This window comes from Acanthaster planci, linkage group LG01, assembly GCF_054643075.1.
Source record: "Acanthaster planci isolate LZ-2023a linkage group LG01, COTS_SCS, whole genome shotgun sequence".
Classification (NCBI taxonomy): Eukaryota; Metazoa; Echinodermata; class Asteroidea; order Valvatida; family Acanthasteridae; genus Acanthaster; species Acanthaster planci.
Window position 1 is genome coordinate 25,053,090 of NC_141777.1, and position 26,240 is coordinate 25,079,329.

Genomic DNA, 26,240 nt, shown 5'->3' on the forward strand with positions numbered 1-26,240 from the left:
TTTAAGGCGGAAACAAAAGTTCAATTGCAGATTTATTTTCAAAATCATTTCATCGTGAAAACTAGAATTGAAAATTGTTACAAAAAGTCACTTGCAAGCAGATAAGACAGCGTTAGAATAAAGAGGCCGCACTACATTCTGCTCGGTAATACTGTTGGCGGCATAACACTTTCTTTGAATGAAGGCGCAGTTCGCACAAATAAGCCAGTCACTGTTCATTAGGTTTCAAGATGACCGCTGATTGTATTAAGTTCTGTTTTTGCCTTTGAAGTATTCAGGTCTTTAGGTCAGCCAAAAAAGAACCTGTTTGGACGCATTTAATGAATTGCAAATTAAGCACTGTATTTCTTGTGTGTGGAGTGAGCTACTAATGACTTGCCACAAAATGACAAGTCCTCTAAAATTAAAGAGCACCCCTAACATGATGCATCAAGACCCCGTCGTCAAAAAATATTTCTTTTGGCAACAACTGACGACGTTACAGACTGGGCTGAAATCAACACTGCGGTGTCTGAATCAGTTTGGTGGAGGGGGGATCAATTTCGTTTGGTATAATTATAATGAGAGAAATAAATAGCCCTGGGCTATTTCGTGTCACTTCCATCCAAAAACATGTGAAAATTAAACCCCACTCCTTCAAAAAGGCAAAAGGGCCAACACCAAAGTGATAGTTTTCTACCCCCTCCACTCAAAAATTTGGTTTCTCAACGGCGGCGGTCAGAAAAAAACCTTTCGGTCCACTATAAGTTAAAAAATGATAAGTACAAATACATGGATAATAAAACTTACAGAAGTGATCATAAATGTTCAAATCCTGGGTATTGAAATATTAATCTTACATCACACAGGGAAGGCAAATCAGTAAACAGCACGTTCTTTATGGGAAATCGAATGGTCCGATACGTGCTTGGTTTTTTAAGTTAAAGGTTATTTTTCATTTACATCCATGCTCATCATTAATATTCAAAGAGCCAGCCTCAACGCTTGGCAAGTAATTTTTCTTCAAATTCCGTGTCCTTAAAATGTGCAGCTTTTTGTAGACAGAAATTTCTGAGGTTTGAAGTGTCCCGAGATGACTGAGCCCCGGTGAATGTTTCAATCACTGCTCCATTCTTCTTCAAACATCAGTTTCTCTGGAAGACGCAAAGTTGTCCATGGCAAAAGTTGATGGGAGCTGGATATGGGTAAGGGCCTTCCCGCCAGGTGTGTTGTTCAGAAGAGGTTCTTTCTGACAGTTCAACAGCAGTTTGTCCATTTTGCAGTCAGAGGCGCTGTTTAACCCATTTGCCGATGCCAAGCCGTCCCCGTTCATTCCTCTGTACAGCCAGATGCCGTCCGGTTGGCATCGCGGCACCGGCGAGGGCGTTGTCGTCATGTCCGCTTCGCCGTCGTTGGGGGCGTTGTGACGCTGCAGCATGATCTGCTCACACGGGTTTCTCTTGTAAATAGTCTCGGACAATCTCTTGTAAGTCTGACGCTCGATCAGGTCGTGGTCCACGTTGCCCTCTACACGGCGGTACCAAAGTGCGGCTAAGATCATGAAGAAGAACATCTCCACAATAACAGTGAAGTCGACAATCACTGCAGAAAGACAATTTTTTTTCAATAAAATGAATCAAGAGGTTTACTGCAAACTTGACCTTATAGACTTGACTTTTCTAATCAATACGGGCGATTCATAATAATGCACCTCCAAGAGATTGGGACGCGTTGGCCAATCACAATTGGCGAAATCTGTCGACCCTGTCCAAACTCGCATTAGGTCGACAGGTTTCGCGCATAGTGATTGGCCAACACGTGGCAAACTCTTGGAGGCGCACTATTGTGAATCGCCCGTATTGTGACGATCTGCACCTTGTGTGGTCATATTCATGGTGAGGGCATAAAGCATGATGCTGACGTTAATGAACTTCGCTTCCTCGTTCGCCCTATGTATGAGCTGGCCTTGACCGAAAGTACGCGCACGAATCAGGATAACTCGCTTACAAAAAGGCTTCACGTCTCGCCCAGACGATTTGGTGAAAGGGATTAGCGTGGATTCGAGTACAAGCTATGGCCTACTTTTTCCGTTGACACTGGAGTTATAAGGTCCCAGACACTTGATGACGCCAAACTTGGCCAAGGCACCCGTGATCACACTCTGGATGCTTGTGATGATCAACACTAACTGCACGGTGAAGAACTTGGGCTTGACTTTGTAGGAGGACAGGGGGTCCTGCGAGATCCTGAAGAAAGTGACGAGAGCTTGCAGCGCCACCATGTTGGAGATGAGAGCAATCAAAGTCATGTATGGGTAGGCATCAGTGATGGAGAGCTGCAGATGGGGACAAAACTGAGAATCTTGTAAATCTTTTTATTCTGGTATCTCCACTAGCAACCGAATCATGAAACGTTGGGATATCACCACGATGTATACAGACCATTAGCTATACTGTTCGTGGGAGTTGTTATCAAGTATAGTACAGTTGGTACCGGGAACCCACTATTTCGAGTATCTATGTTGCGTTTCAATTAAACTCACGCCTCATACCGTCCAATCGTGGCTGACCCTGAAACATTGTGTATATACGGTACATCTAAATACACGTACATTCAGCTGAAGGAAAAAACATAATCAACAGCCAAAAAAATGAACAATTCGTAATGGTATTCTAAACGATTGTACTTTTGTAATTGGCGATACAAGAAGTCCGTGAAAGATGCACCTGAGAAGTTTTGGGGAAGTTTGATTACTTTCAAAGGCAAAACCATGGACATTTTCGATGGTGTGGAAAAAAAATTGAGTAGTGTTATCAAAAATATTAATGATTCTATGATAAGGGATGAGTTCAAACTGCGTGTTTATTCTAACTATGCTGTCCCTTCTCTGTGATTTATGCTCACAGTCCACAAGCTGTGTGATATTCAACTTGAAATGCTTGACCATGTTCACACTAATGCCATTAAAAATTGGCTTGGCCTTGCGACCCATGGCACTACCCCTGCTTTTGTTCATAGTCCAGATGGACTTACCTTGCCTAGGCTGTCTAACATTTATTTAGAAACTCATTTGTTAGCCTATGCAAGGTGCTTGGTTAAGGCACATCCTCGGGTCACCCATGCACTCGCTTGCAAATTGGAACGAGAATCTCAGTGGACTCGAAATATGGGTAAATTTGGATCGAGGTAGTGGCACCACATCTACACCGAAGCCTCCTCCAGATTATGGATTAAGGTCAAGGATTAAGACTGAGATTAAAAATACCATTTATGACGATCGACTCAAATTTTGGCGTAATTACATTAGCCCCCTTGTTCAGCAAGCTAACTTGCTAAAACTAATGCACATTCAATCACTAGACCTTATACATGGAGATCATTAATTTATAATTTACCTAGAGGGGTTCTAAGCATTGCTGTTCGTGCATCTATCGAATTTTTACCTACACTCAGTAATTTGTGTACTTACCACTTGGGGCAACTACTATTTGGGGCAAGAGAACTACCGCTAATTGCAAGATATGTGGAAATAGGGAAACACTGAACCATGTTTTGAATTCTTGCCCAGTATCTCTTGACCAAGGCCGATGTACTTGGCGCCATAACTTAGTTTTATCTCAATTAATTAGAGCATATAAATTCAGGTTCGATACTGCTGTGGTGTATTCAGATATTCCAGATCATTCAACTGCACGTGGTACAGTCCCTCCTAACATTTTGGTCACTAGTTTAAATAAAGCCCGACATGGTTGTGCTACGTGATAACAAGTCCATTGAAATAATTGAACTTACTGTTCCTTTTGAAATGAACACTGACTCCGCTCATGATCGTCAAGTATATAAAACCTTAACTGACGACCTTGCAAATGAAGGCTACAGTCCTCAGCTCTACTGTATTGAAGTAGGTGGCCGTGGGTTAATATCACTAGAGAATCTACAGGCTATGTTCCAAGCCTGTAAAAAACAAGTACAGCCTCAAGAAGGATCTCAGCCGAATCTGTCCAGCTCTACTATTTGGAATTCCCGCCACAATATTGCCTGGGAGAACTGTCCCTACTTGAAATTGTAGATTTTTAGCGAGTCCAGCTCCCCAATAGTTACCTCGATTTTTTTTTTTTGGGGGGGAGGTTCATAACCTTTTTAATATAGTCCACTTTTTATTGTCTACAGTACAGATCTTTGTATGGTGGAGTTTTTTAAATTTTTAATTAGTGTTGTTTCGATTACGTCTATACCCTGCATGTGTTTGTGTTTCGAAACTGTGCGCTGGGTTCTGTGTCCATTCTTAATCTTGTGAAATAATGAATGAATGTATACTCAGAATATGTCGCATACAATAACCGTAGGATTTAATTACAACTGATCAAATTTAACCATAGAAACTGAAAATTTAAGTTTATATTCCTATATGTCCTTAATTTTTACGCACCACCGACAAAAAGAATCGTTCAATACGGGCGATTCACAATAGATCCTGAAAGTAAAGGGTCACGCAGCGAGCTTCCGGAACCCTTGTGCCGTTCGCCTATGGGGATTTTACATTTGGCGTCCCATCACGTTCGATAAGTTTTTGGAAAACTGAAACCACCCCATGAAACACTTGTGTTGGAATTTTACCTTTGTCTTCCTCAACTAATAGTTAGGTAAAGTCACCTGGAGATGGGTAAAAATGAATTTCACCACTGAAGATCACGTCTTCATATCGTACCTAGGTCTCCTTGTTCCTGCACATTTACTTTCACTCTCTGTGCTTATGTGAAAACGAGATTGTAAAACATTACAAAGATTTACCTACCTGTAGTCGATGGGTTCTATGTTCCACAGTTGTTGTCATAAAATATCAGTGTCCTTCGTAAAAGTAGATTATTGCTTTCAGTTTATTGCCTTATAAATCAAAACAGTTTGTTTGAGAAATATTTTGATCAGTTTTTATTTCGGGTTTTACCGACAGAACACCATAACATTTCAAACCGTTAATGTGCATCTGCGTACGAGACCGCCGCATTGAACTGCTTTTCATGCATTTTAGATTTTCGGAAGTGATGGGTCAATTTTGGGTAGGATATTTCTCTTTTACGACAGGTAATTTTTCAGTTTCTTTAAATTGCTATTCTAGCAAATGTTTTCCAAAGCCCTTTTTCCAAGTTGAATTTGTTTTTAGAAATAACTGAACGAAAAAAAATTACAATTTCTAACATCTTTGCACGTTATTTTTCCTATCCAAAGGCTCCAGAAGCGCGCCATCAGGGGTCTACTAACGGCTCTACGGTGAATGGAAGTGGCCATTTATAGTATACGTGTGCACGCGCACACTGCTGACGTTTTCATTCATGGCACAACGTCCAACTGAAACAATAAAACGCTTGCATTTTTGGCCCCTATTTGCCTTACCTTGACGTCAAATATCTCACCGGCTTTCCAAGAAGGCTTCTTGGGTCTTGATTTAGAAATAATGTGCCAGTATCTTGGAAGAGTTTGCAACGCGTTGACCGATCACAATGCGCGAAATCTGTCAACCTATAGTGCGCGTTTGGAGAGAATCAACAGATTTCGCGCTTTGTGATATAATATAAAGCTTGACTTCTCAACTTACAGCCCCCTTCAGCAAACAACATAATAAAGTGCTGAAATGTTTGTTCGAGAATCTTACCTCTCCTTCGTTATAGTTGCCATTGATCCAGAGGATGATGGCGATAAACCATAGAATAGGTCTCAATACCGCAACCTGCAGCACCAGAATTTTCACTCTTCGGGAGAATTTCCCAATATTTTTCCTATTTTGTTCCAGGAAAGTGGAAAGAGATGTTGTTATGAGGTCTCACGTACTTGTGTAATCAAATGCCTTAACTGAATAAACTCGAACATAAATCAGACCGGATTGTTTGAACAAGTAGAGCATTGAACAGTTTTATAAAAGCAGAATTTGATAAAACAGGAAATGGATAATGCGAATCGCCACCCGACCCTCCCTCTCGTGCACAGAATTTAATCGAAAACAAAAAGAAATCTATTACAAATGAAATATCTGTCAATAATTCGTCAATCTAAAAATGTGGAGCAGACACGTTTGGAACTTACTCGTTAATCAGGACGGATGGAAGGAAACAACAGCAACAGCAGCAGCACGGGGGACCAGCTAAAGGAATCTTCCTCCCGTGTAACACTAACAGCATCTTTTCGCTGGTCCCATAGTACTCACTCACTAGAAGTACAAACTGAAAGAGTACTAGAGACAACCATCTGTGAAGATGACAAAATTCAAAACCGATGTGGTCAGATTTTTTTACATTATGCCTTAAAATGGCCATTGTCACAGAGAAGTAGGTGGGACATCAAGTTTCATCTGAAATTAATTCTGTACAATTCTTTATTGATACTTGTAAAATCTCTTGTATTGTAATAGGACTATGAAAAGAATGCAGAATTATTTTATATTCCAAAAATTGGTCTATTCTTGCTCTATTATTAGCCAATGTTAGTCAAATATCAACAGAAGGTATACACCTGTGGGCAAAACACCTCAAAGGTTGGTAAGATGTTATCAAAATTGGCATAATTTGGGTAATTGAATGACATGTTCGATTAGGATAACATTAAAGTGTTTATTTCCAAAACAGGATAAGCACCATTTTGACAGATTTTGTACTTAATATCATTCCCGAATTGATTTCAAACTTGATACCTCTATCTGCCAGCTTAAATTTATTCAACAAAATGCTGAAAACGTGGAGCACTGCGGACGAAACATGTTTCGTTTCATATTTTGCAACTGTTACCAAGATATTAACCTCTTTGGATTTACTACTGTTGAACTAAAGATTACACTTACATTTCTGAGGTGAATTTGGCCACAATGTGTGCCTTCGGAATGTAAAATCCACACAATGATGTCGTCGAAAACACCTGTAAAATAAGCAACAAAATTACCTTGTTGGAAATTTGAGAATGTTAAAACTTTATGTTAAGCCACTGACAGTGTTTCAGGTATAAGAATAATCTTAGAAGGACATTACACCGTTGGATGGAAACACAAAGAAATCCGGTCTAGTATAGTCAAGATAAGCCGAGCAGACAAGAGCAACCCGAGTTGTTCTCACCGGGTACAGGCTGAAGATGAATGAGAGGTGAACCTTTCGCCTCCCCGGGATTTTCTTGCAAATGTAGACCTGCCCCTCGACGTACATCAACACGGTCAAGAAAACCAGCAGAAGAGCAAGAATCATCATGAAGATGAGGCTGGGACTCTTCATAACGACTGTAATAACAAACATGACAGTATTTACACCTTGCGTAAATATGAAAAAGTTTTTATACATGGTGTTCTCATCATTTTCTGTCGCGTTCATTTCTTTTCTTACAACATGCACGTGCTGCAAGCACGAATTTCAATGTAAACGAAATGTCTGCCCGTTGAAATTTAAATTTTGATTAGTCTGCCCACGGAACATTTGGGTAAATGGTCCGTGGTCTGCCGCAGTTGTCTTCGAAGTGATTGGACATCACGACCGTTTGAATCTGAACGCACTTATTAGACGAGCAAATACTCAACTTTGTGTAATCAAATCGAAATGATAATGGCGACTGAATTCTGGCCTATAAAAGAGCAATGGGACCTGAAAACATATCACAGGGGATAAATAAACCAAAAAAAAAATCATTTAAAATATATTGAAACATTCTAGAGTGTGAAACAAGAAAATGTTGGCTATTAAATACATACAGCAAACTTTTCGCGAGTTTTCGGGTCGGCCCTTCACATTTTGTTTAAAAACTGGGTCAGTGATGTTGCTTTTAAAGGCACATGGTTGTTGATTAGAGTTAAAGTAGAATTTGACCAGAGTGTTAGCGGTACGCGATTAGGCAAAATGGCAGCTTAATTGTCGAGTCCACATCGCGGGTTTTTGGAGCACACCACAAAAACTGTGGCGATGAACTGAAACGGTGTGGTTTGTTGAATGGGACCACAAATGACAAGTATCTGGAGCGTGACAGCCCTGAGAGATCTCGCTCTTCTATTCTACTCCCCGTGCTACTTGTCAGTTCATTTTCTGTTCATTTGCTCACCTGTTATCAACTCGCTGGTTGTAGGAACGTGCGGGTTAAAGAGACAGGCTGGGATTGGCAAGGTACCGTCAGTCGAATTGTCTGCCGTGCCACCCCCCGTCATGGTCCCGGTATACGGAGCGCCGGACAGTTGCTCCTCGGTCAACGCTGTTGTGTTGTCCATGAAGGGCGCGATGACTTCTGCAGTACAGTGCTGTAAATTGGGAGCGCCAACAACTATGAAATGCATCCAAGCTGAAGTGAATTACTACCCATACATGAAGTCACGTTGGTGTTCCTTTATGAATTTATGAATACAATCGAGCCTCGTTAATAAGAGTCCTTTGGACTTTGCAAATTACCTTGTTATACCAGGAACCTTGTATTTTCAGGAATGAAAACAATGAAAAAGAAAGGACTGGGACCTGACAATTTCCTTGGTTTAAGTAGAATCTTGTATTAACAGTGCTCTTATTAACGAGGTTTGATGGTAATAGGTACCGGTATACATTGTTTTTGGCATTTCGAATGTCCATACAAATTAAAGTGGGGATCACAAGTAATTCTAACACTGATCCGTTAGCATTTTAGGAGGGTTTCGAAAAGAAAATTTCTCAAACCGTCTGAGAAACTAACTCAAAGATTATAATTTATTCCTGTATTCACTCATGACAGTTGTCATAATTCATCAATAATATGTGCTCGCGTATACGATATTGGTTACAAATGTGTGACATCTGGGAAGATGAGAATTTTTTTTTTTTTTTGGGTGCAAAAACAGGACGCTGAGCAACTTTCGTACATCGTCATAGGTCACTGTCCAAATATCGGTCTGTAAGCACATATTTTGCCAAATGAACAGAATTATGGTGTCTGTAAGTTCTTTCACTGTGTTTTTAATGACGAAATATCGTCCGATGGCAGTGGATTGACTCAGATTTCCTTGGATTGCAAAGTGTACACTTCGACAGTCACGCTCGTATTAAAACAGCAGTACCAACGTGAAGACACGACAAAGGTCGCGACCAAAGATTACGATCTTTGGTCGCGACTTCATCCTTGTTCCCGTTTGTAGGAAACGTTTCGTGTGCAGGTTACCCATTCACCCTGGGTACGAGGCTATTGTTTTGTGGTATTACTGGAACACACCAGCAAGTGTAGGCTCGTTGGGGTACACAACGCAGGCTCGTAACGAACAGGACACGATTGCAATCACAGTCAGAAAAGTCTGAAAATCTAATTCGTGGCAACAGTTGCAGATTCCTAGGGCGTTCTAAATTTACGTATGGTTATTTTTAAATGATTTGGGCAACTAGGCAAACTAAAACGTTTGGCGGTGATAGAGCAGCATATGCGTGCGAGCTCATAACGCTCAGGACACCACGTTACGAACGTTACCATAAACCATATGACTTTACAAAATACACAATATGTCAGTTACTCAACTGAACATACGTGCGAGCATTCAGAAGGCATAACAACCTGAAAAACAACAGAAAAAAATCAAGCGACATTTATAACAGTCATTATTGCCATGTCACATTTTGGTGTCTTATTAAAACCGTTGCTATATCATGTTCTGTCCTCATAAAAATGCGGTGATTGTGTTTATAATAACAATATTATTGCATTTATAACTTCATGTATTATGATCCACATTAGATACATTTCTTTTGGGACTGCACATCCAGATTTTTTGAGCAGGTTTTTATATACCCAGTCTCATGTTTCTCCAGTATTAAGTAGCTACACATACTAGGCCTATGTTATTCATCAATAACCAATACCATTTTGAGAAGGTTTAGGTCAGTTGAATATTATACCCACGGATTCTATTTATAAAAGACACTCATCCTACAAGCCAGAAGGAAACTGTGGAAACGTTTTAGATAAATATAAATTTTAAAGTGAGCGAAATACAGGTTGATTCATTATAAAGGAGTTAAGAAACATACATATTCGATTTAAAACTTCAGGTTGGCGGGGTCTCTACGCTGGCACGTCAGATGAACGGATCTATGCTGAAAACTATTTGCCGATACCATTTATATTCATTGCTGAAACTCATCACCATAAACACTCTTCGGATTATTTATAATCGCCCAAATATTGATTGGTAACAGATGTCTACCGCAAAAACGCGTCATATTCTCTTTTTCATATTGCGGGCCTATTCCGATCAATGTTTGCTGTAATATCTAAAAAAAACCGGCATGTGATCGGACAATTGCTGTACGGGTTGGTGGTAATCGCTCTTTTGTGAATAGCTTGAGAAACAGTCTTTAATTGGAATTATATGTAGTAATGTGACTGTGAGAATTTGAAATTAAAAGGAATGCCGGGGGAGATCTAGGAATTTTTTAGGGGGGGTCAGGCCGGAGATTTTTTTTCTAACTTTTGCGCAGAAGCGGAAATGCTGAAACAATCCTTGGCATACATTGTTTACAATGATATTTGTGTACACATAAGAAGAATCTCCAGAATGCTATTTTGGTTTTAAACTTACTATTTTTTTTTCAATTAATTTCCCTTTTTTAAAAACCTTTTTTGGTGGTGGTGGTGGGGGTTCGACCCCCAACCCCGTTGATCCGCGTGTGAACCGCTTTATTAATTCACTTCACTATACACGATGTATTTTCGAAAATTTGCATCGCACCGCAACATACTTCAAGTTTGGAAGAAAAATAAATGAAAATTGGACCTCTCTGTTAATACTTTTAGTCACTCATCTTTCTCTATACCGATGCGTCTTCTATGGTAATAATGAAATAATAATAGCCCATGCATGGTGTAAATTTGCATCGATGGCATTGTGGAGGTGGTTGATGAAGGGGTGAAAGACAGACAGTTTCCAAACACTGTAATTCAACACTAAGTTTGCTTGTTTGGGTGTTCATATATGCTGTGAAGTGGACGCCATGATTGGTACCTTTTTTCTTAATTGGAGTTTTGATCATACATGTAATTTGTTATGGAAATAATGGGCCCCGAAGGCATGAAGAAACCTAGACAGAAAAAAGAAGACATTTCAGCTTTAGAGGTGGAAGAAAACCCATGAAACTAGATAGGGACTAGAAACCCAGTTCTTAAGTTGGCCTGGGAGGGATTCGAACACGGGTCACAGAGGTGAAAGGAAAAAAAAACAGGGCGGCAACCCGACTCATTAAAAAGCAACCCAACCCAAAACAAATAAATAAAACAAACAAAGAATTGGAGAGGTGGTCGTGTTGTATTTGGCAGATCAAAAAAATTTCCCGCTTCCCATGGTGTATTTCCGGCCTGTATTATAAGACAAAAACAGTGCATAGGCCCTTGAATAAAAGAACACTGCATGATCTGTAGTTATTTTCCAAAGCATGTCGTCGCAAACATTCAACCAGCCTTATCGCATAAACCCATTTGGTTGTTCTGGAGAACAACGACCGGGATAACGTGAGTTCATGTTTCGGGAAATCAAAGGTCAATCTACTTTGCACGACACAACAGAGCACCAACGCTTAACAAAATATAAGATGTGAGAAATGTAATTAGACGATGATAAGGGCCCAAGGGAAGGAGGTTGATATGCAAATATTCTTTTGCAGCTGTCCGCGATACATGTGTAACAAGGTCGAATCTGAATAACACGCACACTGATAGCTAACCGAAACACATATTATAGAACTACACAGGAATATTTCCTTTTGTACAGTTGCTGACGAAATCGGATGATGTCTTCATGAATTGATGTGACAAGTTTGCATCCCATATAGTTACAACAGATATCCATGCACCTCTATCATGAGACACTGTTCAATAGCTAGTTTAGCGACTTTGCACATTACTTTGCGTAAGTTTTTGTAACACCTTTGATTTTGTAAATACTGTGAGGCGATATGCGCAAGATATAATTATTACAAAACGGATTTAAATTGTAAAATTTAGGCAAACTTACAGAACTCATTGAATCGGCCATTTTAATAAACCAGAAAAAAGAATATAAAAAGGAAATAAGACATGCAACTATAAATCGAGTCATTGCGTAGGATACACTTACTTTTTTAAAAAATTGTATTTTAATCCTGCAGAATAATTAGGGTGTACTTGCTGTATATTCTCCAATCGCATTCATTGTTCGACACAGGCTTTCTGCAAGTGCAACGCCGACTTCATCCGTCAGAGCTATGACTTCCCCTTTTCGCATTAGGCCTATGTATGCCTGTAGAGCAAGTTTTCCCTAGGCCCTGGCATGCACTAATCCCAAAGCAAATATCATTGAGTAGCTGAGAAAAGAAAATATTCGCTTAACAAAAACTGGTAACCAGCCGACAATGCCAAGGAATGAACACTTTCTCTGGGTGGTTCTCAGCTGAATCTGGCTGGCAACTCTCCATTTCGTACTATTGAAAAGAGGGTCCACTGAAGTTAGGCTCAGGAATCTGGCAAAGTTTCTGCATGGGGAATTTTAAGGATTCTGAGTTTTTCATGATCATAACCCCCTTTCTTCTCTTTTCATCCGCACATAATAAGGAGGACCTTTTTAAGAAACAGCAAATTGCTGTTGCTTAGCAGCGGGGGAATTTTTATTACCTTTTAATTAGGTCTACTTGCCCAAGAGTGTAGACATGTACTGTTTCAAGTAGCCTATAGCCTCCTTGAACAAACTGATATTCGGTTTAGTCAGAGGGGGCGGGCGGGACCTCGGGCAGACTCGGAGAGCGGAATTGTCAACAATCTTGTAGCTAGTATCTCACCTCTCGTAAAGGTTGTCAAACTCCCCGGTAAACATCGTCACATCTCACGCCCGCGAAGTTTACAACTGTTTGCCCAAAGCCAAAATTGTAAATATATCAAATCCTTCATGTCCGTGCACCCACTGACCTCATCACACGTGATAAAACACACGACCCACCTTGTTTCATTATGGCGCGGTATTGGACATTGTTTTATTATCAGGTCAACAGGACTGAGCATCGAAACATCGATTCTTATGTCAGAAAAATCTATCGCCAGCCTGCCTTTAGGTATCCTTAATTTGCTAACCATTTCAGTGCCCCCCCTGCCTCGGAAGCTGACACGCTCCAACCACATATGACCAACTAAGGAACAATTGTTATCAGCTTTGTTCATTTTCAGGAGGACTTAGTTTGTGTCTCTTGTTACTTCAGAATAGATTGGGCGACAATTAATGGTTTTTTATTCTTTTTTTTTCGGACACTGGAGCATTTGATCGTACAAGTAAAAGTAATTCGTCACAAATGACCCCACGACAGCAGATTGTGCAACGGTGTAGTGCATCCCCCCAAAAAACAAAATGACACAAAGAGATAAATGTCCTGAATTGACTTCATGGCATTTCTTATCTCTTTCTAGCCACTTTACTCGGATGAAAGTGTGCTCTCATTGTTTCCAGAAGGTAAAATCTCTTAATTAAGGTCCCGATTTAGTGACATTTAGAACAGTTTACCCGATTTTACGGGTACAATTCAATAATTCTCTGGTTATGAAATGGGAAAATGACGGAAACGGGCCACGCTCCCTTTAAATATCGAATAGCCTCACTGTAAGGCTGAAATCGAAAACAGTTAAGCTGTTTCAAGCAAAGCCCACACAGCAAGTTCTGACAGCCATGATCAAATTGATCAAATCTATAGACCTCTCTATGCATTGGACAAAACTTAATTTACAAAGACAATAATGTGCAGTTTAAGGCAGTGAAATTGACGTTTGGTAGCAATATGAAGTCTACAATGACGGGTTACAGAATGACAGAAATTAAACTCGAGTAAGGAAACTGATTTAACCATTTGAAAGGTCTACAAATCAATGGGACTTCTTTTGAAAGCTACGAATAAGCCTACCTGTTCTGCTGTGGTGGTGTTAGCTTCGAGAGAAAGGAATTCAGCGAGCAGAGAGATGTGATATTAGTGAATCACGCTCGGGCACAGTTCCTCTTTCGATCAGCACTGACCAGTCAACATACACGCTGGCATTACAAGTTCGGCGCAGAATTGTGTCAAAGGTCAACCCGCAGGCGCGAGAATCAACCCGCAAGATTTTGATTACATCACTCCCTTATTTATTCCTCCACGAATCAGTCGTCTGAATTTGGTGTCGCAGGTGCCATGCGGAGTCTAGCACTTTAGCCTGAGACCAGAACACACGATGTTTATTGTTAGAGGTATCGTGTAATACAAGACAGTAAACCATGACTAGTGATTTGTTTACATTTTACAGCTGACAAACCTTGCCACTCTATGGCAAGAAAGGGCGAAAAGGTATGTGATCAGTAAACAGTGCAATATGAACCAAGGTTACATGCCTATTTGCGAAGATAGGTAAATGTAGCGGAATTTAGGTGTTTTAGGGTGAGCAGTCAGAAATCACAGCGGTTTCGGAGTGAAAGTTATCTGTGGAGTTCGACACAATTGTTTAGGCGTCGCTGGGTCCACCGTGAAATGACATATGATATTTGGATTAAAACACTTAGAATTTTAAGCTTGGTTACACAAAGTATTTTGCAACGTACAGTGATGTCACAGGGAAGGAAATTTGTTTGTAAACAGAAAGGAGCTGCAATCTGATCAAAATTACTTCCCGTGAATAAATACTGGGGTGGATTTTTGGTCCATAGCCATTTTAGACGTCATTTCAGAAAACTAGGCCAACATTGACTTCTTCCCTAGGCACCGTCGAGCAAAACGCTGTCTTTAGTCGAGCAAACACACCCACGGCAAGTTGGATTAAACATTCATCGTGTGCATTCATAAAGATTTCACACAAATGGAGTGGATTAAAAGAAGTACGTTTACAGCCGGCCAAGAGCGGCGAATTTGGGCTGAACCCAAGATGGGTCCATTGTCCACTGGGTTATGCCATTCCAAGCAATAAGCGCTGCTAATGTTACCCTTCACTCCTTTTTTTTATTTTGGTGATCCACATATGGCAACATAGACCACTGAGCAACCCTTTCTCTGTTATGTTCTGAGCGGTTGAACCACGACCCTCTAAACTTAAAAGTGTTTCTCCGGAATGAAATCAGGGCAACTGGTATCCTCAGTTGCTCGGATATTTTGAGTTTCAGGGATAATAGCTCGTCAAAAACTAAATTTATCCCAATGTTCAGAGATATTTAAATGGGTTGGTTCGTACGTCCAGTGACGAAACGTACAGCGAGTTTTCTTTTCACTCCCTTTTTTGCAGCTGTAATTTTTCTGTATACGCACATGTCTCGTCATGTTTTTTTCATTCAGATGCACGAAGCAACCCATTAACAAGGAAATTACCAGCAGTACATGGTCAAAGAGGGCGGCATATTTCAAAACACTCATACCAGAACTGAACCAGACACTGCCGTTTGTTCAGACCAACCTAGGCGATTTAATAGACTTTTAATGACAATTCTGCCACAATTCCCATGCAGTTGTAAATCAAACATGAGGAAAATAAACAGCCCCGGTGTCCACTCTCCAAATATTTACCAACAAAATGTTCAGATATTGATATCAAACAATGTAAATAATCAAAGTGATATAATCTCCGAGGTGAGTGATAATTAATGATGATACGAGCGTTACTTTGAAGGCTTTCGTGATTATGTTGTCATCATTAAGGAATGATTTACGAATGGAATACATTTTCGTGTAAACCATTAGAAAACGACACCTGTTCTTTAAATAGAGTACTCACCCATTGTACCGCCAGGAAACACAAGGTGATCCGTCGCAGTTTGTTGCAATGACCTGGTCACATGATTCACGCACTATTTGAGTTGGAGGAACACCGATTTTATTCTCTTCATGCAAGGCTCTGGAAACAAAGTGCAGGAAGAACAGAAAATGCACACGCAGCATTTGTGATACACCGGAAGAAAGTAATGCAATATATTTACGACCATAGTGTCCACAGTCCCAAAAGTAGCCGGGTTATTAATGAAGTTCGAGAGGGCAGGGAACAAACTTACTTTTCATAAACTTGGAATTAGGTCCTTCAGTAGCCGGGATTTACACTTGTCAACCCAAAACCATTTCAACTGTTTTTGCCTTCAATTTCCACGGAGGACAAAAAGTTTACGGCGCGTACATTATTTTATCCAGTTACGATCAAATTATGGAGATCTTCGGCTCATAAACGCCTTTAGTATATAGAGCTTGCGGGTCGTTTTGGCAATCTTCCCCCAAATTGTTTGTTCGGGCAGTAAAATACGAGCCGGGGTATCAGAAAATGTTCGAACATGCCATGGCATTGTTACTCTGTTTGCCAGACTAACAAGTGGGGGTCGTTGTTGAGTTGTAAACAGGACACGAAAAAAGTTGGTAGGTATGTGCGCTCTCTGTGTCACATTAACCCTTCACCGATTTTGGAAGCAGAGTTGATGGGGCCATTATTGCGTCGTACGTTGAGGATTAAGCTTTCAAACGCATAGTCTTAACTTGTAGAGAGTAGTTCGCATTCAACCGAGGGATCTCGAATCCAGCGGAATATTAAAAAGGAATTTATTTTTAGGTACAGTTCAACCGCATGGTTTCAATAATAATAAAAACCTACAAATGTTGAATTTTAGTTCAGTGGATACTGTTTTTTTTACCCAGCAGGAAGACTAAAAAATATGGGTTTTAACAAGGGAACGTGCGTTTGAGACCGGCTCGGGAAAATACACGTGGCTAAGCACATGTTTATTCCCTTTTTTTGCACACACATTTATTTCAACATTGCCCTACAAAGATACATAGGTAGTACATTGCTATACTTAAAGACAAGAGTGCACGTATTTCGATTCAAAATGCACAAAACCAATTAAATTATTACACAGAACAAATAATATTAATAGTTGAGTACAAACACAGGGGACAACACTGGGTAAGTGGGTGAAGCTAAAAGCTTTTATACCCTGACCTGGGACTGACAAAGCCAAGGACTAAATAAACAAATATACATGTTATGTGTAATATACAATATTATTCATCTCTTATAATGACAACCTTACATCCATGTCTCTGTTGTATCTCTCTCTCTCTCTCTCTCTCTCTCTCTCTCTCTCTCTCTCTCTCTCTCTCTCTCTCTCTCTCTCTCTCTCTCTCTCTCTTTCTCTCTCTTATTAAGTTATTTAAATCTGTGGTGTTTTTTTTTAATTTTTGTCTGCTGTATTTTAATCATTTGTTATTTTTATTGTTATCTGTAATTCTTGCCTTTTGTATCCAATGTTACTGTTTTGCCTACAAGAACACACGAAAGACTTGTTGGTAAATTTCGAGAGCCTTTGAACGCCCGAGGCGAAAAGAGATGCAATGCGAATTTTGTGTAAGTATGATGAGTTCACCAACCTTGCTACGAGGGACCATGAGGGACAAAATCAATTGTCTGTGGCTAGCAAAAACTTTAGCCGTTGCACCACACGCCTTGAGAACTGATGATGTGACTTAGTCAAAAATCAACGCTTTAGGCCCTATACAGTGAGAAATGGAGTGGGATGGTAGACGACGCTGACTGACTCTCTGATAACGACTAATCAACACCTACCAAACAGTAATCTTTCTAATCAGAACCTTACCTTTAATGCCTTGTGGCTGTATAGTGTACGGCTTGGATTTCGCCATTTGGTTTAATACGCAAGCCCATATCGTCGCAGACGCGGGTTTTGTATCAGAAATTGAAAAGAATGCATGCAAAGACCAATGTAGAAATTTAACGAAAAGTACTCCGAGAGAACTAATTTCCTGTGCCAGTTTGAAAACTCCGAAGTATGTGTGAATTCGATCGTAATTCTGTCCCGTATTAAATTGTCATGTTGAAACACGTTTATAGAGTCTTCCTGTCGTCAATGAACAGCAACTGTGTCCGCTCTTGCCTTGACCCGAGTCGTGAACATACAGAAGCAGTCCAATAACCAGCTGGATTCGGTCCTGGAGGGAGCAAAATTGATCTGCTAGAGATTTATTGATATTCTGTTTTGAAACGTAATTGTGAGAATTGATCCCTTCACCGACTTGGCCTGTTTATTTATGCTCTCTGATTTCTGCCATAGCACTGCTCAAGGCTTTTGACGGAGCGCTTTTGACACCAATGCCTGTTCAGTTAAAACATAACATACGATATAAAACTGGTAACTTACACTGATGGGAAAAAAGACTTATCATGACAGGACAACGTTAGTAAAGTTATCTTCTTTGTGGATATCGAAGATGTTCAATCGATTTAACACCAAGTTAACTGTTTACGCGTACACTTTTAATTGATGGAATTTTGTGCCGAAACTGATTTTCTTTAAAGCGAAGTTTAGCGTATTGGCCTAAATGCAGCAAATAGGCAACTTGCCAATGAATGCAGTAATATTCAAAGCACTGTCTCATACGCTAATTTATCATCTGAAACTCTGCCGTTTTGAATCAGTTACCGGTAACAGACTTCCACTGAAAAATTCTCACATAGCAATGTGCCTATGCGAAAAGGTACGCTAAGGATATTGCTACAGATGAAAAGTAAACATACATGGAAATTGGCGCAGCATATCTCAGAGATATACAATTAAATGACTGGTAGTTAAATAGGATTCGAGTTTCAGATACCCCGAGGTTTAACGTGCAATAGAAAAATAAAAAGGGCTGAACTTGCATGCTTTACTGACAATCCCGTTTACTTCGTTCCTTTGCTTAGTTTCAAGAACTTGATTTATACAAATACACAAAGGGTTAATACTCAATAAAGTACTCTACAAAAGTGGTGTAGTCATTCATTCTCAGTATCGTTCATTTTTCTTATACAAGATGTTCAAACAACGGTATTGTTAATGACAACAAATTAGACACCGTTACCAAAACACTAACCAATAGCATTCTTCCTAATAAAATAAATCCATAAATATCGAATCATACTTGTCTTATTGTGTTTATATTTAGATTTTAAATTGCTAATGAGTTGTATCTTTCCTTTAAAACATATTCATATTACACTCAATATGTGATATAATAATTTTTATGAGAAATAATTATGGTTAATGGAAAATACAGTAAAATATAAACCTACTTGTTTTCTCAGGCTGTCAACACGAATAACTGCGAATATAATATGGACTGGGGAATATAACTTGTTCATGCTCAAGATCATTTTTGCCTGAACTGTAGAAGTTTCATTATTTTTGTCAGCGTTGTTACCGTATGAATTCTACATGTATGTACAAAAGTACTTCTAATGGACTGAGGTCAAAATGACGGGACTGCCGAGAGCAAAAATTTGGTTTGGGGAAAAGCTTACATTTTCATAGTTCTAGTTAATGTCCTAGCTGATGGTCCGGCCAACCATTATCCAGCCCCTATACTGAATTGCCAGTTCGGTTTTTTTAAAAGGCAAGTCCATTCTAGAACAAAGCACGCGTACCAGTCAGCGTTCATGGCTGCATTTACTTCTAAATGTTTTCCCCCCAAAAGACAGTGCACCAGTTAGGCATGCGCTGATGCAATACCGAACTTGCTCGGCGAGTCAATTCAAGCTTCAGTGGTTTCACTCTCGTCTTGTTTCGGCTTGATTGTTTGTTGATCCGGATTTTCTTTCCCGATCTTATACTGAGTGTTTCCATTCACCTCAACTTTATTCCCGTCGAGTGGCCCACAGGGTTTCTCCTGTTCCATCGTCACCACGGCGTAGGGCCCAAAAGTCGTCAGCCGACCACCAATGGGGGCGTTCTCGTCGATGAGGTCGACGTTACCGAAGCGACCGCGGAAGTACATGCGGCTGAGAATCGCGAAAAACAGCATCTCCACGATTATCAGCATGTCGCCGATATCTGCAGGAATATATCGGAGAAAGTTTCGCAATATTTAACAGAAGAACGATGATGTTCCAATTACGCTCGCCTCCTTACAAATCAGTAGGCCTACACTCCTTTATATTTTGGGGGTTTTTCAGTAGGAATTTCTCCAAATGAGGGTACTCACACCAACAAAACTCTCTTTATTTTGCTGAAGAATAGAAGAATACGTTTGGAAAGCAAACTGGTTCCAGCTTAAAATCGGAAAAGTTAGGAGGCCCGGAGTTTTGACCCTAGGAGAATCTTTCTCCCCAAGGCAAAATTACAATCACTTAAATCTAGCATACTATGTTAGTTTGGGGATCTCTGTAAGATCAACACCAAAGTTTTTTACACTAAAAAAAATCTCGTATATTCTACGGTATTTTTATGATATACCTGTAAGTAAGAAAGGAGAGAATCAAGAGATTTGTGCTTATGAAATTTACTTTTCTCAACTTGAACAAATCTTTTTTCTTTGTGTTCTTTTTGTTCTGTTCCACCATCAACTTACAGTTGGCCCGGGAGTCTGAGCTGAAAGGCGCCACACACGGTATGACGCCTACGTCTGCCAGGATAGCCAAAATGAGGTTCTGGGAGCTGATGATGATCAACACCATCTGCACGGTGAAAAACTTGGGACGGATGCGGTAGGAGCGGAGGGGCTCCAGGGACACGGTGAGGAAGAGGATGATACCGTAGAGGGCGAGGAGGCCAGACAAAGAGGAGACGGTGAGGATGTAGATATAGGGCTCGTCAAGGGCAATCTGACGGTGGTCGACAAAGTGGAAAGATTGGTGTGCTGATAACAGGTGGTTTAAAAAAGCGTGTGTAATAATTGGAGTGAATTTCTTTTGGATAGTGCAAGCTTTAAGAGGTCTGGGGATATTTTTCTCTCACGAACTCACGAACATAGAGCCGGAGGTTCGAATCCAGCTGCCGGTTGCATGTTGTGACCTCGGGCAAATGATTCAACTCCCATTTGTCTCTCTCCACCCAGAAGCGTAAATGGGTAAACTGTGCAGGTATGGAGACGATTGTTTTGTTTTATTAGCTGTTTGCGCCAAAAAACGGCAGCATCTTTGGAGCTGAGATACTTTTAGAAATGGCTGCGGCCCAGTGAGCAGCTAAGGTAATAATAATTAGCGCCTTGTAATTTGGTGGTAACGCCAGAGTGTGTTACCACTGTTTTTAAAGTCTCAACTCTCGTCTCATAGAGGACTAAACCTTTTCAAAGCAAAGTTACATTGCACAAACTGAGAGGCCACCTTGGCTCTGATTCAGAACACCATTTCACCCGCGTAGCACAGTTCTCCACTACCCGGTACACGTAATAATTTACTCCAAGTTGAATTGGAAATACAGTACACAAGTTTACCTTTCCGTGCGTGTATTTTCCATCAGTCCAGAGCACCAACGAGATGAAGTACAAGAACGGTCGAACAAAGGCAACTTGCATCACTATACGCCTCAGATTACGCAGGTTGGATCTGTCATATAAAAATCATCGCTGTGAAAATGAACGGTGGTGGACATAACATTTTGCCTGAACCTTCAAAGACGAATGTGGTTCAAAGTTCCACATGAGCTCTAGGGGAGGGTGGGGCAAGTGGTTCATCCGGGCAACTGGCCCAGTCTTAGACCGAGTTAAATTAACAGGTTATGAAATTGACCAGTTGCGTTTAAACAAGTATACATGTATTTGTTTTTTTTAGAGATTAAGCTGAACATAAATTGAATAAATAAAAAAATAAACTTCAAATCATGATTTAGGATGAAAATGCCCAAACCACCGAACTCCATACTTAGCTTAACATCCCCAAACCAGAAATTACCTGACTGGAGGGCAACTAAGGTATAGGAATTTTTTAATTAATTTTTTAAAATGAACTCTGGTGCTTCTGAGATAATTACGATTGCCACTTTCAGTGTTTTATTATCAATTTACTCATTCCAACATTCATTTCGTACTCTTTTGGTGGCAAGTTTTAAGGTTTTATGATGTGGTCCACTTGCCCCTGGTGTGGGGTTAGTGGTCCACTTTTGGATGAATTTTTAATGAGTTAACATTCATAAGTTTTATTTGTGTATAATTGATTTCAGCTGTTTGCCATTAACAAACAAATGTTTTGGTCATGAATCAAATCCTTTTGCTGGATTTGAAGTGGTCCAGTAGCCCCACCTTCCCCTATAGCCTTTTGGTACCCTCCCCCGAATTTTTGGCTTTGTATCCACCCTTGTAGAGATCATACCACCAAACGAAACTTAAAGTCCACGACGAAACTTAAAGTCCACGGGTGCGAACCCCTTCTAGAATGAAAGGGTTTTTTATTTTGACGAATTTCATGAATTATGATCCATCGTCTTCAATGCTAATCAGCGACTTGAATGAGTTTTCTTACGGTGTAATGGTTATCTTTGGCAAACAGCACGGGCAGCAGCAAGTGAAGGGTGGGCTGGCAAGCGAGACTTGACGGTCTTTGAGCTTCTCAACTACGGCCACCTTGCCGCCGTAGTAGTCGATGATGAGCATGATGAACTGGAACAGCGCCACCGAGAAATACCTAAATAAGGGGGAGGGGGTATTTATATAAGACGATTTTTAATGTTGAGGGATTAGCTATATAAACTTAAGCAAAATCAGATTGCTGTGACAATCAGATAGGCTGCACAAGTAGGTCATATCGCACAACATAGGGATTTTCTCTCATGGTCAAATTCTAACTTAGCGACAGTAAGTTGGACCGTCTTGATGTCGACACTAAAGTGCCGGTTGGTTACATTTTCCTGCCCAAACCAATGACTGTTCTTTGCAAATGATCCACTTGTTGACAGCCAGTGACCACCACCGAGTTATACTGACGGCAAAATTGTGACGAATCGCTAAAATGCACTTACACAGACGCTACGAGACTGTTAAGGAGATGTGCTGCAGGAATGTACAATGATATCATTGAAGTAAGAGACATCATCTGTAACAGGAAGAAAGTGACCAAATCAACACTTATTAAGACTTATAAGACAAATTGGGCTACGGCTTGAATTCTACCATTGACATGATGTGGTGACGAGCCGAAGCCATACATACTGCCCGATTCTGACGCGGTTTGAAACTCATAAGAAAAAAAATATGTTTTGCGACACGTACCGAGACAGATATACGTGTGGAAAAAAGAATATCAAGCTACTCTGTCCGATGAAACGGTGTTTTAAAGCTTCAGAAGCTAAGGTTTATTCCTTATTCAGTTCTGGTTTGCCTGATTCATATCGGGATCCTAAAGATGTTCAGTTTGATTAAAATGAAAACAACCCTGTCAACTGTGTCTCTATTTCGGATTTCACCGAAAAAAAAGAATACCGTGCAGTCAACAACCAAGTGCAATGGGCGGATCCAGGAATTTTTCCGGAGGGAGTCAGGCCGCGTCAGGTTTTTTATGTCTGACTTTTGCGGACAATTGGACACGAAGGTAATGCCTTACATTGTTATTGGTATATTTACAAATAATAACTTTTGCAGGACACCTTCTTTTTGTTGTTGCTATTTTTAAATTTTTTTTGGTGACACCACAATCCGAATCTGCGCCTGTACCAACATGGAATAGCAGGGCAGACGATTTTCTTGCCACATTGATCAGGTTTATAATTAAGAGTAAACACGATACACGCATGTTGCCCTTGAGGTATGAGAACTCCAAAAATCAATTTAGAAGAATGTTTCCCCACTGTGATTTCAACTTGTCTTGTTGTAACGGTTCCTAATTTCTTGCATAAATATACCGGGTATATTCCCATGAGTACTATGAGCCGAACCCTGCGTCTGCTGTTAGGGATCTTCTTGTTCACATTGATGACGGACTCAACAAACATCACCAGGGTGAGAATGGAGGTTGCTGTCAGCAGAACGATGGCCGCGATGGCGGCAGGACTCTTGGCGATGTCTTGAAAACAAGAAAAAGAAAGTCGGATCGATGAATCATCCTAAAGTGCTTGGAGGCCCAGGGGATCCACAGAGAGACTGTAAAGACCAAGAAGGCAAATTTTCCAAAAAAGATCATTTTAATTGGTTGACTTAGAAAGTCCTGTTGGAAGAATCAGCATGAAATCGCAAAAGATAGACTTTGGAAGTGGGCACCTGATTTAATTTCTTAGACATTTTGTCAATGTTTTTGAAAATCACTGTGGCGATCCTGACAGGGCTAAAACAAATCGGCCCAAAAAGGTGTTTAAGATGGTTTAATGAACGTCTGCCTGACACTGAGTCCAATTGGAGAGGAAACTGAAATAGGCCTACCTCTGAAAAGATCTTCTGAACTGAGATCTCCCATTGCGCAACTGGTGTTTGCTGCCATGACTTCTGGTCCTGAGCAGATGGTCGACTTCAACGTTTATCCTACAGCGGAGGAAATGCCAAAAGTAGAGGCCTATCGTGATTATATTATTCAACTGACTGAAGTAGTGACCTTGAAATTGACGTCAGGAAGGCGTCTTCGGGCGTGGAATGAAGACAGTACCGGACCAAATTGATTTTACATCTTCAATTTGAATGCACAGGTACCATCTGTTCCAGGCTTAGCCTTACGTGATACCCATGGGGAGCGATATATCGAAAACCTGCGGATATTAAGTTTTCAAAATGCCGTCTGTTCGATTGCCAGAATAAAATAACCGAAAGACTCACCTGATGCACGATAGTGTCTTTTTTCCTGGGTTCGGAGGAAGTAAATTAATGTTTGGGGGTTACAGTCTGTTTCGAGGCTGCCACAAAAAGTGTCCGAAGCCGAGAATCAGCGTTGGCTCTTTCGAATGCTCTGGTGCATTCAGTGTTGGCACTTCTTTCTCCATTGTTACCCAGTGGATTGTTTGTTTTTACTCTCATTGCTCGAAGGAAATTTGCCTTGCCACATTAATCTGCTTGCAAACCTGCCAAAAGTCAAATATAGCGGCCTCGACTCGAGATATTGTGTGGCTGGGAGGCTTCTTCGGGAGAAAGGGGGCCGATTACGTCACTAGGGAGACCAAGTTAATCGGGTGGACTCAGTTTTATTTAGCCTAGGTCTTGGGTTCGGGGCGGGGGGCGGAGGCACGATGGAATGCGGTTTTCCAACAACTGTCCATGGCTGCACCCTAGAATCCTGTCCCGAGATCACGCGGTAGTGCCGTTATAAAAAATTCTTGCGCTTTAATTCTTTTTAAAAATGGCAACACGTATGGGGAGGGGGAACCCCCCGGATACGCCACTAGTGAACTCCCCTGTAGCAGAGACTATTGGAGTGGCGATTCAGAGTATATATGTTTTGCCGGCCAAAGCACGCTGAAAATTAAACTACTCTGTTTACCCGAGGTTATAACATAAACATGAACGATCTGTCACATAATAGCAACACCAATACTACAAATAGAATGACTGCAGTACTTTTCAGAATTAAAGAGATGCTGTACCACAGGCTCTAACAAGCCGGACCCCAACAAAGAGCAAACTGGGGATATGACTTCTATTTTGAAATGTGTAGTGCGGAATTCGACATAACCTTTGCCCATAGTGACCCAGTCAGAGGGAAAACTTAATTCGTCTTTGAGCACAAAAACATTTCTGCATCAAAATATATATCTGAGACAACTTCCCGTTTGATAACATTTCCTGTTTTGTAAACTTTATCGAAATACTGTCTGCAAAACACTGATTGCAGATAGCGTTTCCGTATGATAACAAAACTATGTCTTACCTGTTTACCTTTGTCAAGACTACTTGACTGCCCTGAATTAAAGGTCAGTACCTGCACGACTTGAAAAATTCGACAAGTCGAGGATCCCAGAACAGCAATCGCAGCCACTGGTGATGATGCAGGAACATGCAAAGATTGAAGACGTTGCTTTGCGGAATTATCTATAAAGTTATACACCCATCCCAATCGTGTGCCCGTCATACAGAGCATAAAAAATCCAGTCATACCCAGAAACAGTTCGGACAGTAAATGACCATTACCGTAACAGAACACACGGGTCTTACCAAAATAATGACCCTCTGATTGCATGCCGATGTGTTGACTCTTCACGTTTAAGTGCTGTTTAGATGTGACACCCGAGTATTAAATGCAATTATCGATTGTTTGCAGAGAAGAACACATAAAAAGGTGCTATCCCAGTAGGAAGATGAAGATAATCGCTATCGAAATCTTTATCATAAATTGACAGTATTTATTGCTACTCTTTCACAAGGCCGACTGGTACTGCATGCGTTTTCCTGCGTACTAAGCGAAGATCCCCTGAAGATCAGATTTAGGCAGTGACAGACCCCTGAAAAATAGAGACCTATCACTTCTTGAAAGCAATGCAAAGCCTTACAAAACTGTGATACATTGACAAAAACCCAAGAATTCACGCTTCCACCTGCTGGAATCTTCTTTAAACTTTAAATAAAGTCGACAATTTTCCATAAAAATGCAGGCTCATTCTTAAA

The 26,240-nt window shown here is 40.5% G+C and overlaps 2 protein-coding genes across 4 annotated transcripts; both read right to left on the reverse strand.

Annotated features, from left to right (window-relative positions):
* On the reverse strand, window positions 1-14,099 carry LOC110988963 (organic solute transporter subunit alpha-like). Of its 3 annotated transcripts, none has more exons than XM_087133190.1 (8): window positions 13,863-14,099; window positions 8,044-8,236; window positions 7,077-7,234; window positions 6,809-6,882; window positions 6,058-6,219; window positions 5,630-5,753; window positions 2,062-2,314; window positions 1-1,581 (listed from the first exon to the last, which is right to left on the reverse strand). In XM_087133190.1, the coding sequence occupies exons 2-8, from the start codon at window positions 8,204-8,206 to the stop codon at window positions 1,118-1,120; spliced, it is 1,398 nt and encodes a 465-aa protein (XP_086989316.1). In that variant the 5' UTR covers window positions 8,207-8,236; window positions 13,863-14,099; the 3' UTR covers window positions 1-1,117. The 3 variants fall into 3 exon arrangements, with proteins under 3 accessions (XP_086989316.1, XP_022108682.2, XP_086989314.1); XM_022252990.2 differs by lacking the exon at window positions 13,863-14,099 and adding an exon at window positions 9,978-10,474; XM_087133188.1 differs by lacking the exon at window positions 13,863-14,099 and having other exon boundaries at window positions 8,044-8,745.
* A 3,879-nt stretch (window positions 14,100-17,978) lies between these two features.
* On the reverse strand, window positions 17,979-25,963 carry LOC110988964 (organic solute transporter subunit alpha-like). Its single transcript, XM_087133195.1, has 8 exons — window positions 25,507-25,963; window positions 24,075-24,173; window positions 23,561-23,721; window positions 22,682-22,755; window positions 22,186-22,347; window positions 21,162-21,273; window positions 20,298-20,550; window positions 17,979-19,780 (listed from the first exon to the last, which is right to left on the reverse strand). The coding sequence occupies exons 2-8, from the start codon at window positions 24,130-24,132 to the stop codon at window positions 19,482-19,484; spliced, it is 1,119 nt and encodes a 372-aa protein (XP_086989321.1). The 5' UTR covers window positions 24,133-24,173; window positions 25,507-25,963; the 3' UTR covers window positions 17,979-19,481.
* Between the last annotated feature and the right edge of the window lie 277 nt (window positions 25,964-26,240).